The following is an 11,970-nucleotide window of genomic DNA, read 5'->3' as shown; positions in this document are numbered from 1 at the left end:
CTGGAACTTCCCATCTTCTTGAGTCTGGATCCTGCTAGTTTTCAGGCTGGAATGACACCATGGCTCTCCTAGGTCTCCAGGTTGCCAACTGCAGTTCTTGGGATTTGTCAGCCTCCATACTCATGAGCCAATTCCTTATAATAAATCTCTTTCTATCTGTATGGACGTTCTATTGGTTCAGCTTCTATGGAAGAGAACCTTAGCTAATACAGCCCCTGAATGGGTGTGGGGCCCAGCCAAGACCCCATGCTTAACTGCTCTAGGCTGCAAGTGGCAGGTGCCCAGGAAGATGCCACCATACACTTGGACATGGTTTGCCATTGATGGTGAACTTCCCAGACACTCCACCAGCCCCTTGTGATAACCAGCTTTGATTGGCAGCCTGATGGCCATGAATGGTTTTTCCCATTGGAGCCAAAAATTGGTCTCATGATTGATGCCTCTTGAGTATTTCTAGTTTTAGAGGACAGTGATGATATATAGTCCAAAGGGAATGGCAAGCTGGGCCTTCCTACCTTGGGCATAACAGGCTTTTGTAAGTACCCTGTGTGGTAGACGTGGGTGTGACTTTCTGTCCCCTCTGGACACTGCAAATGTGAAAGTGACCACAAGTATGAATATATGCTAAAAGAAAGACAGAAAACCAGACAATGAGGAAACGCAGGTGTTTACCTTGGTGCACGGGCATTTGTTTAACGCTTTCTTGAGTGGATAAATCCTGGTCACAAAAGGAAGACAGGTGCCAAGAGGGGAATGCTGAATTGCCAACTTCCTCCCAATTACTCAGTCTCGATGGTCAGTGCCTCAGGGACATCATGGCCAGTCTCCTCACCACAGCAAGCAGGTGCCCTTTGTGATTGTGTTGCAGGGAGTCTTAAGAATAGAAAAAGGAAAAAGCTTACATTCATTACTGTCTTTTTTGAATTGTATACTTTATTTACTTTTTTCCTTTTGAATTATACTTTATTGATTACACATTATAGTTGTCCTAATTTTCTCTCCTTTGCCTCCTTCAGAACACCCCATTCCCTCAGGCAATCCCCCCACCATTGTTCATGTCCATGGGTCATGCATGTAAGTTCTTTCGCTACTCCATTTCCTATCCTGTACCTTACATTCCCATGGCTATTCTGTAACTATCTATTTGTACTTCTTAATCCTCTCGCCTCTTCACCCATTCCCCTAAGCTCCCCTCCCATCTGGCAACCATCAAAATGCTCTTCATATCCATAATTCTGTCTCTGTTCTTCTTGTTTGCTTAGTTTGTTTTTTAGATTCAATGGATAGGTATGTGTTTGTTGCCATTTTATTGTTCATAGTTTTGATCTTCATTTTCTTAAGTCCCTTTAACATTTCATATAATAATGATTTGATGATGATGAACTGCTTTAGTTTCTTTATTGTCTAGGAAGCTCTTTATCTGCCCTTTGATTCTAAATGATAGCTTTGCTGGGCAGAGCAATCTTGGCTGTACGTCCCTGCTTTTTATGACTTTGAATATTTCTTGCCAGTCTCTTCTAGCCTGCAAAGTTTCTTTTGAGAAATCAGCTAACAGCCTATGGGAACATCCCTGTAGGTAGCTAACTGCTTTTCTCTTGCTGCTTTTAAGATTCTCTCTTTATCTCTAGCTATTGGCATTTTAATTATGATGTGTCTTGGAGTGAGGGTCTGCTGCATGGGCAACAGCAGACCCTCCATATTACCCTGCCCAGGCTCTGTAGCTTCAGCTTCACTGGAGAGGACACTCCAGCGTCATCACAAGATGTCGATTCAACACGGGAGGAGACAGATACCGTGTCACTCCCGAGTTGGACTGCACAGCCATTCTCGGCGGTGCAGATAGACTCTTAAGAAGCTACACCATCGTCTCTCGAGACGGACGGCTGCCGACGACGACGTCTTGGAGTGAGCCTGTTTGTGTTCCTCTTGTTTGGGACCCTCTGTGCTTCCTGGACTTTGTATATCTATTTCCTTCACAAAATTAGGGAGTTTTCTTTCATTATTTTTTCAAATAGATTTCCAATTTCTTGCTCTTTCTCTTCTTCTGGCACCACTATGATGCACATGTTGGTATGCTTTAAGTTGTCCCAGAGGCTCCTTACACTGTCCTAGTTTTTTTTGGATTTTTTCTTCTTGTTCTGATCGGTTGTTTTTTGTCTCCTTATGTTCCATATCGTTGCTTTGATTCTCAACTTCATCCATTCTACTATTGTTTCCCCGTGAATTTTTCTTTATTTCCATTAGTATAGCCTTCATTTCTGCCTGGGTCTTTTTTATGCTGTTGAGGTCCTCACTAAGTTCCTTGAGCATCCTTACAACCAGTGTTTTGAATGGTGCACCTGATAAATTGCTCATCTCCATTTTGTTTAGCTCTTTTTTATAGAGTTTTGATCTGTTCTTTCATTTGGGCCATGTTTCTTTGTCTCATTTTGGCAGTCTCCCTGTGTTTGTTTCCACATATTAGGTAGAGCTGCTATGACTCCCTGTCTTGGTAGTGTGCCTAATGTAGTAGGTGTCCTGTAGTATCCAATGGCACTGCCTTTGCTAGTGCCAGAAGTGTGTAGGTCCACGTGCTTTCCTCCAATGTCCTTTTGAGCTTTTCTGAATGTGTCCCCAAAGGAGCACTCTGGTAGCTGCTTTGAATCCCATTACTGTCTTGACAGCCAAAGTGGGCCATGGATGATGACCACAGATTCCGGAAGAAAGGCTCCAGGAGGGGCCTCAGAATCACAGGTGAAACTCTGGGGTCTGATCCAAACCCACAAACAAAAATCAGAATAGTTTTAATGGAGCGCCATTCATGTATTCAGCAGGCATAAACTGAACACCTGTTAAACGTCAGGCCCTGAGTGGGCTGTGGGGATATAGCAGTAAACAGGATCCCCTCCATCTCTAGAGTGATAAACACTGAAGAAACTCAGAAATAAAACTATCTTCCCATGACTGGGGCACAGACGACTACATCGCTTGACTTCTCAGCCCTCTCCTGAATTGGGTTCAGCTGACTCTTGACTTCCCCCACCGAGAGAGGACAGTGGGGTATCAGGTCCCTGGCCCAGGCTAGCTACTCACTTGGTTTCTCACTCAGAACACTATGGTCATTTCAGATGCAACCAGCTTGAGTCCAGCCCTGGGGAGGTGGAGGCCAGCCGGGGCTGCACATTATGCCTTTCAGGGTGCACTGCCCACCTCAGCTGAGGAGCAGGGAAGGACCAGCCCAGGAAACAAGCGGGAGCCCACGTGTTCTTGGCCCTTCCTCCTGCACCCCTCCCTCCTTCCCTCCCTTCTTTCATGCTGTGCCCACTCTCTTGCTCCCTCTTCAGATTTAGACATGGCTCAAGAGCCCAGACCCAGCCCTGCCCGGCAACACCAGAAGAGGCAGTGGGACACAGCCATCTCCTGGTGAGTCTGCCTGCTGGGGAGGGAGGCTTGTTTGGGGCTCTGGGTTCTCCTGGGACAAGACAAGGACCCCAGCTCAGGCTGCCTGTCCTACTCACTGTGGCACCCAAGGAGGTCCTTTCTCCCTGGGCCTCAGGTTTTGTCTGTTAGTCCCCATCTCACTGATGTCACCCAGCCCCCATTCTGCAGGAGAGAAGGGTGACCCTCCCTCCACCTGGGGCAACTGAGCTGAGGATCCTTCCAAGGGAGCTTTGCCCTGGGGAACACTAGGGGGGCTTTTTCCAGCTATAGATGTTTGGGAAGTAACAAATAGAACCTTTCTGGATGAAATCTTGACCGTAATTTGAGAAGCTTAAAGAAATCTTCAAGAAACCTTAACATTCTCAGAAAGGAGGTGACAAATTTCTGCCAACCAATGTGCCATTTTCACAGGCATAAGGAGGGTATGTGTGAACATAGTGGGTCCTTTTCCCTTGGCTGAGCATTTGTGATGGCCATGCTGAGCTCCAGGCCCTTTGGTGGGCAATTGGGTGGTTTGTCTTGCCAGTAGGGGAGGAAGAAGGCAGTGAGCAGGTGTTTGCTCTTAGGAGGTTATGGCTTCTTCTGCATTCTTCCCATGTCTGGAAGTGGGATGGCAGGGCTGGGCAAGGTGCTGCTCTGACAGTCTCTGCACCTTCAGGTTGACCTAGAGAGAAATCAGGCCAAATCTCTCCCTGCCGGCGGCAGCCTGAGGATCCAGGGCACCTGTGAATGCCAGTGTGGGCAGCTTTTTCACTGCATTTGTTCTGGGCCATAAATAGATGTGTACTCATGGGTAATCCAGTTTTTTAAACTTGCATTTCCGCCATGATGCAGAACTGCATGTGTGGTGTGTTGGTTAGCTGTCTCGTGTATAAAACTCTTAGCCGGGGATGTCTGTTGATCCAGTTTTGTGGTTGTCTGCTGGGAAGTGAGTGGCTCTTTCCCATAGTTCTCTCACGTTTTCTAACCCGGCTACTTTGGAGGCTGAGCGAACCCCTTATTCAGTTCTTTAGTCCCAGTTGGTGTCTTTAGAGTTCATATTCCTCCACCACCACCCCCTTGCCCAGCAAGCTCAGACCCAGTCCTGTTGGCCCTCTGAGAGGTGCAGGTGCAGCAACAGGGAAGCAATGGGGAGCGATGACAGTTGTCCCATAGAGGCTCAGACTCCATTTAGAGGGGCCCTGCATTCAAGGCCTGGGGCAGGGGTGACCTCATTAAGACCCGTGTGTCCCCAGGGGACTTCACTGGGGAGAATGAAGTGCTTCCCTGACGTTTAAGGGAGCAGTGGGTGGGCAGCTATGACTCTGGCCTCTTGGAATGTTGCCCAGAGGGATAGATTCAGGAAGGGGTTTGGTGACCACTGAGCTGTTGGATGACCTCTTCATGAGAACTGGTCAAGTCCAGGCCATGTGATTTGGGTCTCAAAATGGAACTTGTCAACCTGGAGGGAAAGGTTTGTGGTGGAAGGATTGCCCCAGGCCCCCTCTCCCCACCCCCACCCTTGCCCTTGCCCCTGAGGACACCTGAGGAGGTGGCTGGACCTCTGCTCATTGCACCAACCTGAAAGTACATTTTATTTATCTTATTGTGAGAAGCCTGGACTTGTGGACTGCAACCACTGGCTGAGATCAAGGGGACTCATGTGGCTGCAGACCTGCGACCCGGCCATTGCCCCCTTAAGGAGAAAGGGGTGAGACCACAAGTCTAGGGCACAGGCTTCAGCCCTGGTGATGACTGAGCAAAGGTGGGGGGTAGGCAGAACAGGGAGACCCCCAGGTCCAGAGGGACAACCTGTTTGCAGCAAATGCTGTGGTTGCAGTGCATGTGGCTAAACCCCTATCCCCCAAACCCATCCTGCCTGTTTCAATTCAGGTAGCTCCCAAATATGTGCTCCGTGGTCAGCAAAATATGATTCCTTTACTGTTCAACTAGAATGTCATTTTAGGGAAAAAGTAATGAAGGGGGAAAAAAGAATTAATCTTTGCATTGGCCAGGAGTTAAATCCAGGACTCCTGGGTAGCAAGCGAGAATTCCACTACTGAGCCACCAGCAATGCTACAGCGAGGTGAACTTTGTCGTGGCAATTCAGGTGGTGGGCTACAGGCCCTGTGCCGTGTCTGGTCCCTGCTGAAGTCTCCACCCAGTCTGGGTAAGAGAGCACCAGCCAGCCTGTGGGGGTCCGGACAAGCGAAAATTTTCTTGGAAAGCTGGTGCTCCGCTGAAACTTGTCACCTTGAGTTCTGTCCCAGCTGGTTGTTTCTAGCTGTCAGGAGGCTGTCTGTTTCCTGCACGGCGCCTTGGACTGAGAACCTGCCCCACAACTCTCCCTACACTCTGCTGGCTCACTTTCCTTTCTCCAAGGACAGGCCTCCCACCACAACAATCAGCATCCCTGAGGTTTTCAGGCCACCCACCCAGCTTGCCTGAAAGGCAGGAAGGGGGTGGGGGTGGGGCTGGAAATCTCACCCATAGGCCTGGGGACCCTGTGGGATAAAAAGGAAGCCACCCCCAATGTTCTCCATTCTGCCTCTGTGGCCCCCGTGGGTTTCGCCCCTTGTAGGCTGGGCCTGAGCTTTGTCCTGGGCACTCAATACCAGAAAGCTGTTTCAGAAACTGCTGCCCCCAGTATATCATGTTCCCCTTCAACTCATCACCCCACCACAGCCTCAGGTGCAAGCAGCACCTGAAGCTTCTGCAGCTGTGTTCCTACTGGGACTTCTTGCACAGGCCAGGACCCAGTCATCACTCTCCAATGATCTCCCCATCCCTCCTGGGTACCAGTTCCCTGGAGGTGATGGTGCATTGAGAGAAGGGGGTGAGGCCAGCCAGTGAGCACCTAGGACCTCCTTTCTCCCAGGGCCTAAAGCAAATGGCAAGGTGGCCTGGCCCCGCCCCCACCCTGCCTGGATCACCCTGCCCATGCTGGGCCCAGCATCCTGGTGATCCCTACGCAAGGATTAAAGGCTCTCACACCCCCACCACGGCTTTGGGTCCTGTCTTAACTTTTTCCTTTCATCCCTTGCCAGAGTAAGATCCAGACTGTCAGCAGTGCCTGTGTCAGGCAGAGGAGCTTTTGGAGGGCCCGGCTCTGGCTGGCCAGAAGCCTACAGGCAACTGTCCCCTTCCTGCCACCTGGAAGGTCCCCTTATCAGAGGCCAGCCATGGGGAAGCTGGTGCTATGGTCTCCCAAAGTGACCTTGGTCAAGTCCCTAAGGGACTCTTCCATTGGAGAGTCCTGAGATTTTAAGGAAAAGCTTCGTACCTATTTCCCCAAGTTAAACTGCAGTCTGGGCGAGGATTCTGGCCCAAGACAGTGATTCCTTCCCCATTTGTCTCTGCCACAGCAGCAGCAACTATGACCTGGACTACGAGCTGTACAAGGAAGATGTTCCCTACAGGTGAGTGGGTCCTGCCTCTTTGGTCCTCTGGGCAAACAAGTGGGGCTGGTGGGCCACACTCCCTCTCTGTCCTGTCCCATAGGGTGTATGACTACCAGAGGATCCCTCCACTCATCACCCACATGCCTGCCAAGATCAGAAGGACCCACATGGGAATGGGGGTCAAGAGAAGCTTCAATCCCCACAAAGCCCTCAGGAAGAGCCACGTGTCCCCAAAACAGATAAAGAGTGAGTGAAGGGGCATAGCCCTGATCTGAAAGGCTAGGGAGGAGCCGGACCTCCTGGGCCTGGTAGAACACCAACTCTGGGCCCTCTACCAACAGTCCAGACTGAGGAGCTGCACTCCATCAGGGCGGAGCTGAGCCAGATCAAAGCCCAGGTGGACCGCCTACTGGAGAGCCTGGAGCACATGGACCAGCAGAGGGACCGGCTTCCAGGTCAGGCACCCCACACCCTCCCGGTGTCCAACTTTTCTTACTCCTGAAGGTGCCAGGGGCACCTAGAGTCCTGCCTTGGGCTCTCCCTATCAGCAGGGCTCTTCCCACCCCCTCTTCCCTCTGGTTGTTCCTGTGGTTTGAGGATCCTTACAGCTTCTAGGTAACCCTATGATCCTCACCTACTCAGTAGATATCTGGAGCTAGAGGAGTGTCCCAGCCGAAATCCATCTTGTCCTCTCAAGCCCTAGACACTCTAGATTAGTGCTGGGCATCCAGTGGCTTCTCTGGGTTCAACTGGGGCCGCAAACCTAGCCGTTAATTGGTGACTCTTCCTGCACAGAGACAGAGGACAATGAAGAGAACAGGGGCCCTGGAATTAAGGGTTCCTCATACAGAACCACTGAACCCCAGCAGGAGCCCAGGGGCCGGAGGGCCTATCTAGAGGCAGGCAGCTCCGAGGACAGCACAGACCCAGAGGCAGTAAGTGGCCTTGCACCTCCCCGATCTGCACTCTCCTTGTATTTGGGTCCTGAGGCCTCTGTGAGCAAAGGAGGAACTAGGGTTTATACAGGAGCCCAGAGTGGTAGATTGGAGGCCTATAATCCACCACAGGCAATGCCCAAAGATGGCCTGTGCCCTGTTTACCCCCTCAACTAAGGCTTGGTCAGTCAGCTGGGCCAGTCCTGGACTGAAATGCCATCTCCTCCTGGAAGGAGGGTTGGCGGGCTTTGAGTACAGCAGAGGAAATGCCACAGGTGTGCCTCACTGTCCCAGCCCCCTCGCTTTAACAATACCTGGTAAACTTGTTAAAACCCAGATTTTTGCCCTTTTCCTGCCCCTGCCCCCACTTGCTGCCCCAGAGTCTTTAGGCTACATGGTACCATGCTCCCTAGGGAAGCTGTGCAAAAATACCTTTCTGGATGAAAAACGTCCAAACCTGGGTCTGATAACAGCCCTTTGTGCATCACTAAAGAGCCCAAATGTACCCTGCCCTATCATACCCTCCTCCCCATTAGTGGTCCCTGAGGTGAGCCAACCCCTCACTGCTGTGTGGGCCATCTCAGCAAGGCGGGGCTGCTGGGGAGCTGGCAGTGCAGAACTTCCCAGTTCCTCTTCCTCCCTCAGTCCAGCTCTATCCCTTGGCCTGCTGGGCTCCAGGGGTTCCTTTCCTGCTGCCCAGGCCTGAGTCACATCTGGGAAGACAGGACTAGATGGAGAGAACACTTCCTTTTGTCTGGTGGTTCTGGAATCCCAAGCCTCAGGAAGAATCTAGAGTAGCACTGAGCTGCCAAAGTTTCCAAGAAAGGAAGGTGGGCGTGGGGGAAGGCTGGGATCTGTAGCAGACAACCCTCCCCTTCCTAGCCATACTCTGCCTCTCAGCCCTCTGGGCCAGAGTCCTGCTTCTGTTTTTCCTACAGGTGAAGAATCATGAATCGGACCAGGAGGACAACCAGTAGGTTAATATCTCCAGGCTCATCTGCTCCAGGCGCCTTCCCAGGTGCACCCTTCCTTGCCTTGTGTGGTTTTTTAAAGGCCTCCTAGTGGCACCTGTGTAACTGGAGGCACCCATTCTGCAGTGAGGACAATGAAGTGGAGGCACAGCTCAGCCAAACCAGCTGGGAAGCCTCCCCATAACGGTGGCTTTGGCTTTGGAGGTGATGCTTCCAGATGACAATGCGGGAGCTGGCACGGACGGGATGCAGAACAACTGCCCAGCACCAGTTCACCATCTGCAAGAAGCTGGGTCTCAGTTTTGCAAGAGGCAGTTGGACAGGGCCCCCTGGAAGCACCATCAGTCCTGACTGTAGGTACTGCTCAGATGTTCCTCCCTTCAAGGCCCCACCAGTCCTACCAGGGTGTAGAGCATCCCACAGCAGTGAGCCTAGACAGCTTTCTCAGCCAGTGGTGTATGGGAAATGTCCTATCACCCCCTTTGTCCGAAACTAAGCTTTAAGGTCCTCAGCATGTGTCCCACGCAACCGCTTCTGTTTCCAGATGCCCCATCTACCCTACAAAGCCATCCTTCAGAATGAGGGTATCATTTTTATGTCCTGTTTCTACCTTGTCTCTTGCTGGCATGATACTCTACTTCAGATCCGCTGTGAAAATATGTATGTCATAAGGGGAAAAATAAAATTTGTATTTCTTTTCCCTGGCCAGGTGTTCTTGGTGTGGTATCTGAGCCTCATTCTGAGCTTTGGGCTGCTCCAGGCCAGCCCTTCCTAGAGAAGCTGAGCAGGCCCAAGACACTCAAGTTCAGAAGCTTATACCAAACCAGGGCACAGAGAGACCAGGCTGCCCTGCCTTTCTACAATCCAGACCTGAGCACAAACCTATGAGGCTCAGGAGCCACCCAGGGAAGATCCCACCCTTATGGTCAGTCAGCCAGGCTGGCTCTGCCCCACTCAATGGCCAGCACCAGCTTGAACTCCTCGCAGTTTATCAGCCCTCTCTCAGGAGCCGAGACTGGGTAAGAGACACCACATAATGAAGCCGGTCCAGACCCCCACTTCTTATCAGCAGAGGAGACCTCTGGCTGTGCTGCTCTGCACAAGGCCAAGGAAGGGTGGGACCCGGCTTCCTCGGAGACCCAAACCCTTTCCAGCTACCCAACCCTGAGCTATGATCTTCCCCATCCCCACACCAGAGGCTGGGGGGGAACTCAGAATGCTCCTGGGGCCACACAACCTTCCCCACTCTTGTCACACCCCAGCATTTGCCCTGACTCTGGTACTTGAGGGGCAGCTGCTCTTACAAAGCACATTTCCCTACATCAGCCCCTGCAGCTTCTTTTGTCTCAGCCTGTCTCTTCTGCTCATGTTACACTAACGGACAGGACACATTTTAGGCAATGCGGTCCCTAACCCTTGACACCAGCAGTCCAAGAACACACTACTCAACTCAGAGGAGCCTTGCTCTTCTAAATCCTGTACCAAGAAGAACCACAATAGAAGGCTTTTTCAGGTATAAAAGGGTTTGTGTTTTGTTTTACCTCAGGTTTAAGTGAGAGGCACAGGCCCCCTGTCCGTTCTCTCAAAAGCAGCCCAGTTACACAGGAGAAAGTTACTGGCTGGCCTGCACAGGGTCCATGCCTTCAAGTCCCATTTTCCAGGTAAGCTCAGCTGAAGTCCTTTCCAACTTGGGAGTCAGACTACATTGCAGGTTTCTTCAACTAGGTCGGAGCTGGGAGCCAGCTCAAGTAGAAAAGTATCTTTAATCGAAGAACAGTTTGCAAAAAATCGTTCCAACACAGTGGCCCAGTGCATCAGTTCTGTGAGCGCCTCCCCAAATCCTCCCTCGTGCTCTGAGTTCTCAAAGTGACGCGGTCTGGATGCCCACGGTGCAAGTCCTTCCGGAGGGCGTCCGTCATTCCTGACTTGCGGTTCAGGACGGGGCAGCGGCGCCCCTTTGGCGGGCAGCGCGCACCAGGCACTGCTGCAGTACAGGGTAGAGGCGCTGGCAGCCCTCGAGACCCATGCGTACGGCCTCGACCCAGCTCTCGGTCGGGCCCCCTTCCCCACTGCCCAGCAGCCCGGCCACCTGGTTGAGCACCGGCATGAGCGCCACAGTGAGGCCGGCGGCGGCGTGCTCCTCCTCGAGCCGCGTGGGGTCCAGTAGCCAGGTGGGCGCGGGCCCCGCCGTGCGGCTCAGGCCGCAGCCCACCACCAGATCGTACATCTCAACGCCCGCGTCGGCCAGGGCGAGCGCGGCAGCCGTGAGCGCGGCGGCCAGCGCCGAGCCACCGTCTTCCAGCAGCAGAGCTGACACCTCGAGCTGCGCGCGCGGATAGCGGCCCAGGCGCACGGCCGGCTCCAGTGCCTCCTGCAGGGCCAACGCCAGCTCGCGGTCCTCGCCGCTGCCCTGGGGCGCGCTGCGCCGGCGGCCCGCGAAGGGCGCGCGGCGGAAGTCACAGAGCAGGCGTCCCCTCAACGCGGCCGGGGCCTCGCCTCCTGCTCCCGCTGGGCCACCGCCGCGCTCGCCGCCCTCGACCTGGCGCGGGCCAGACACGGCACACAGCACCTTAGTGCCTCCCGCCTCCAGGTATGCCGAGCCCTTGGCCTGGCTCAGCAACCCAGCGCGCGCATACACGGGCCGCAGCCGAGTGGGGTCACGGACTTCGGGAGCCTCGTCCTTGTCCGCCGCGTACAGCTGTGGCGGCTGTGACTCTTCGGGCCCGCGAATGCGGCGGTGATCCCCGGGCATGGCGGCGCTTGGCATGCAACCCGCTTCCGCCGCGGGCCCTCGCTTGGCATGTAACCCGCTTCCGCCGCGGGCCCTCGCGAGGGCTGTCGGGATAGCAGCAAACGACGCTGCAGCGCCCCCTACCGTCCTGGAGGGAGAACGGCGAGTGCTGTAGAGCACCGGTGCCGCTGCAAAGAACGTCCCTGCCCCGTGGATGGATTCACCTGGGCAGATCTGCGTTAAGGGGGACCTGAACTGGCCGAGCTGACTTTTAGCCTCCCGACCCAGGGCAGATGTCTTTTTCCTTTCACTTGTGAAGATTGTAATTATTTTAATTTTACAATTATTTGTGTGACTGGTTTATGTGTTCCCCACTGCCTTGCCCAAGAGGGCAAGGACGTTGTCTTGGTCACTCCTGCACCCTCAGTACCCTGCTGGCATAAAGGCTTGTTGAACAATCGGAATGGCGTCTCTCTTGGCCTGGGTTGTAAGCTCTTTGTCTCCCTGACACTCATTTGCATGTGCTTGAATTC

At 53.1% G+C, this 11,970-nt stretch overlaps 2 protein-coding genes across 2 annotated transcripts; one reads left to right on the top strand and one right to left on the bottom strand.

The window, feature by feature from the left end:
- Window positions 1–672: 672 nt before the first annotated feature.
- On the bottom strand, window positions 673–11,494 carry EXOSC6 (exosome component 6). Its single transcript, XM_090260885.1, has 2 exons — window positions 10,248–11,494; window positions 673–873 (listed from the first exon to the last, which is right to left on the bottom strand). The coding sequence occupies exon 1, from the start codon at window positions 11,471–11,473 to the stop codon at window positions 10,640–10,642; it is 834 nt and encodes a 277-aa protein (XP_090117011.1). The 5' UTR covers window positions 11,474–11,494; the 3' UTR covers window positions 673–873; window positions 10,248–10,639.
- Window positions 2,676–9,373, top strand: LOC149994210 (RNA-binding Raly-like protein). The gene is made up of 7 exons (XM_090259020.1): window positions 2,676–2,733; window positions 3,324–3,402; window positions 6,765–6,818; window positions 6,901–7,046; window positions 7,142–7,255; window positions 7,596–7,735; window positions 8,674–9,373. Exons 1-7 carry the CDS (start codon window positions 2,676–2,678, stop codon window positions 8,710–8,712), a joined length of 630 nt encoding a protein of 209 aa, XP_090115146.1. The 3' UTR covers window positions 8,713–9,373.
- Window positions 11,495–11,970: the final 476 nt, after the last annotated feature.

Source organism: Furipterus horrens, unplaced genomic scaffold, assembly GCF_987537825.1.
Source record: "Furipterus horrens unplaced genomic scaffold, mFurHor1.1.pri manual_scaffold_13, whole genome shotgun sequence".
Taxonomy (NCBI): Eukaryota; Metazoa; Chordata; class Mammalia; order Chiroptera; family Furipteridae; genus Furipterus; species Furipterus horrens.
Note: the sequence above shows the minus strand (reverse complement) of the source record. Positions and strands in the feature narration are given on the sequence as shown.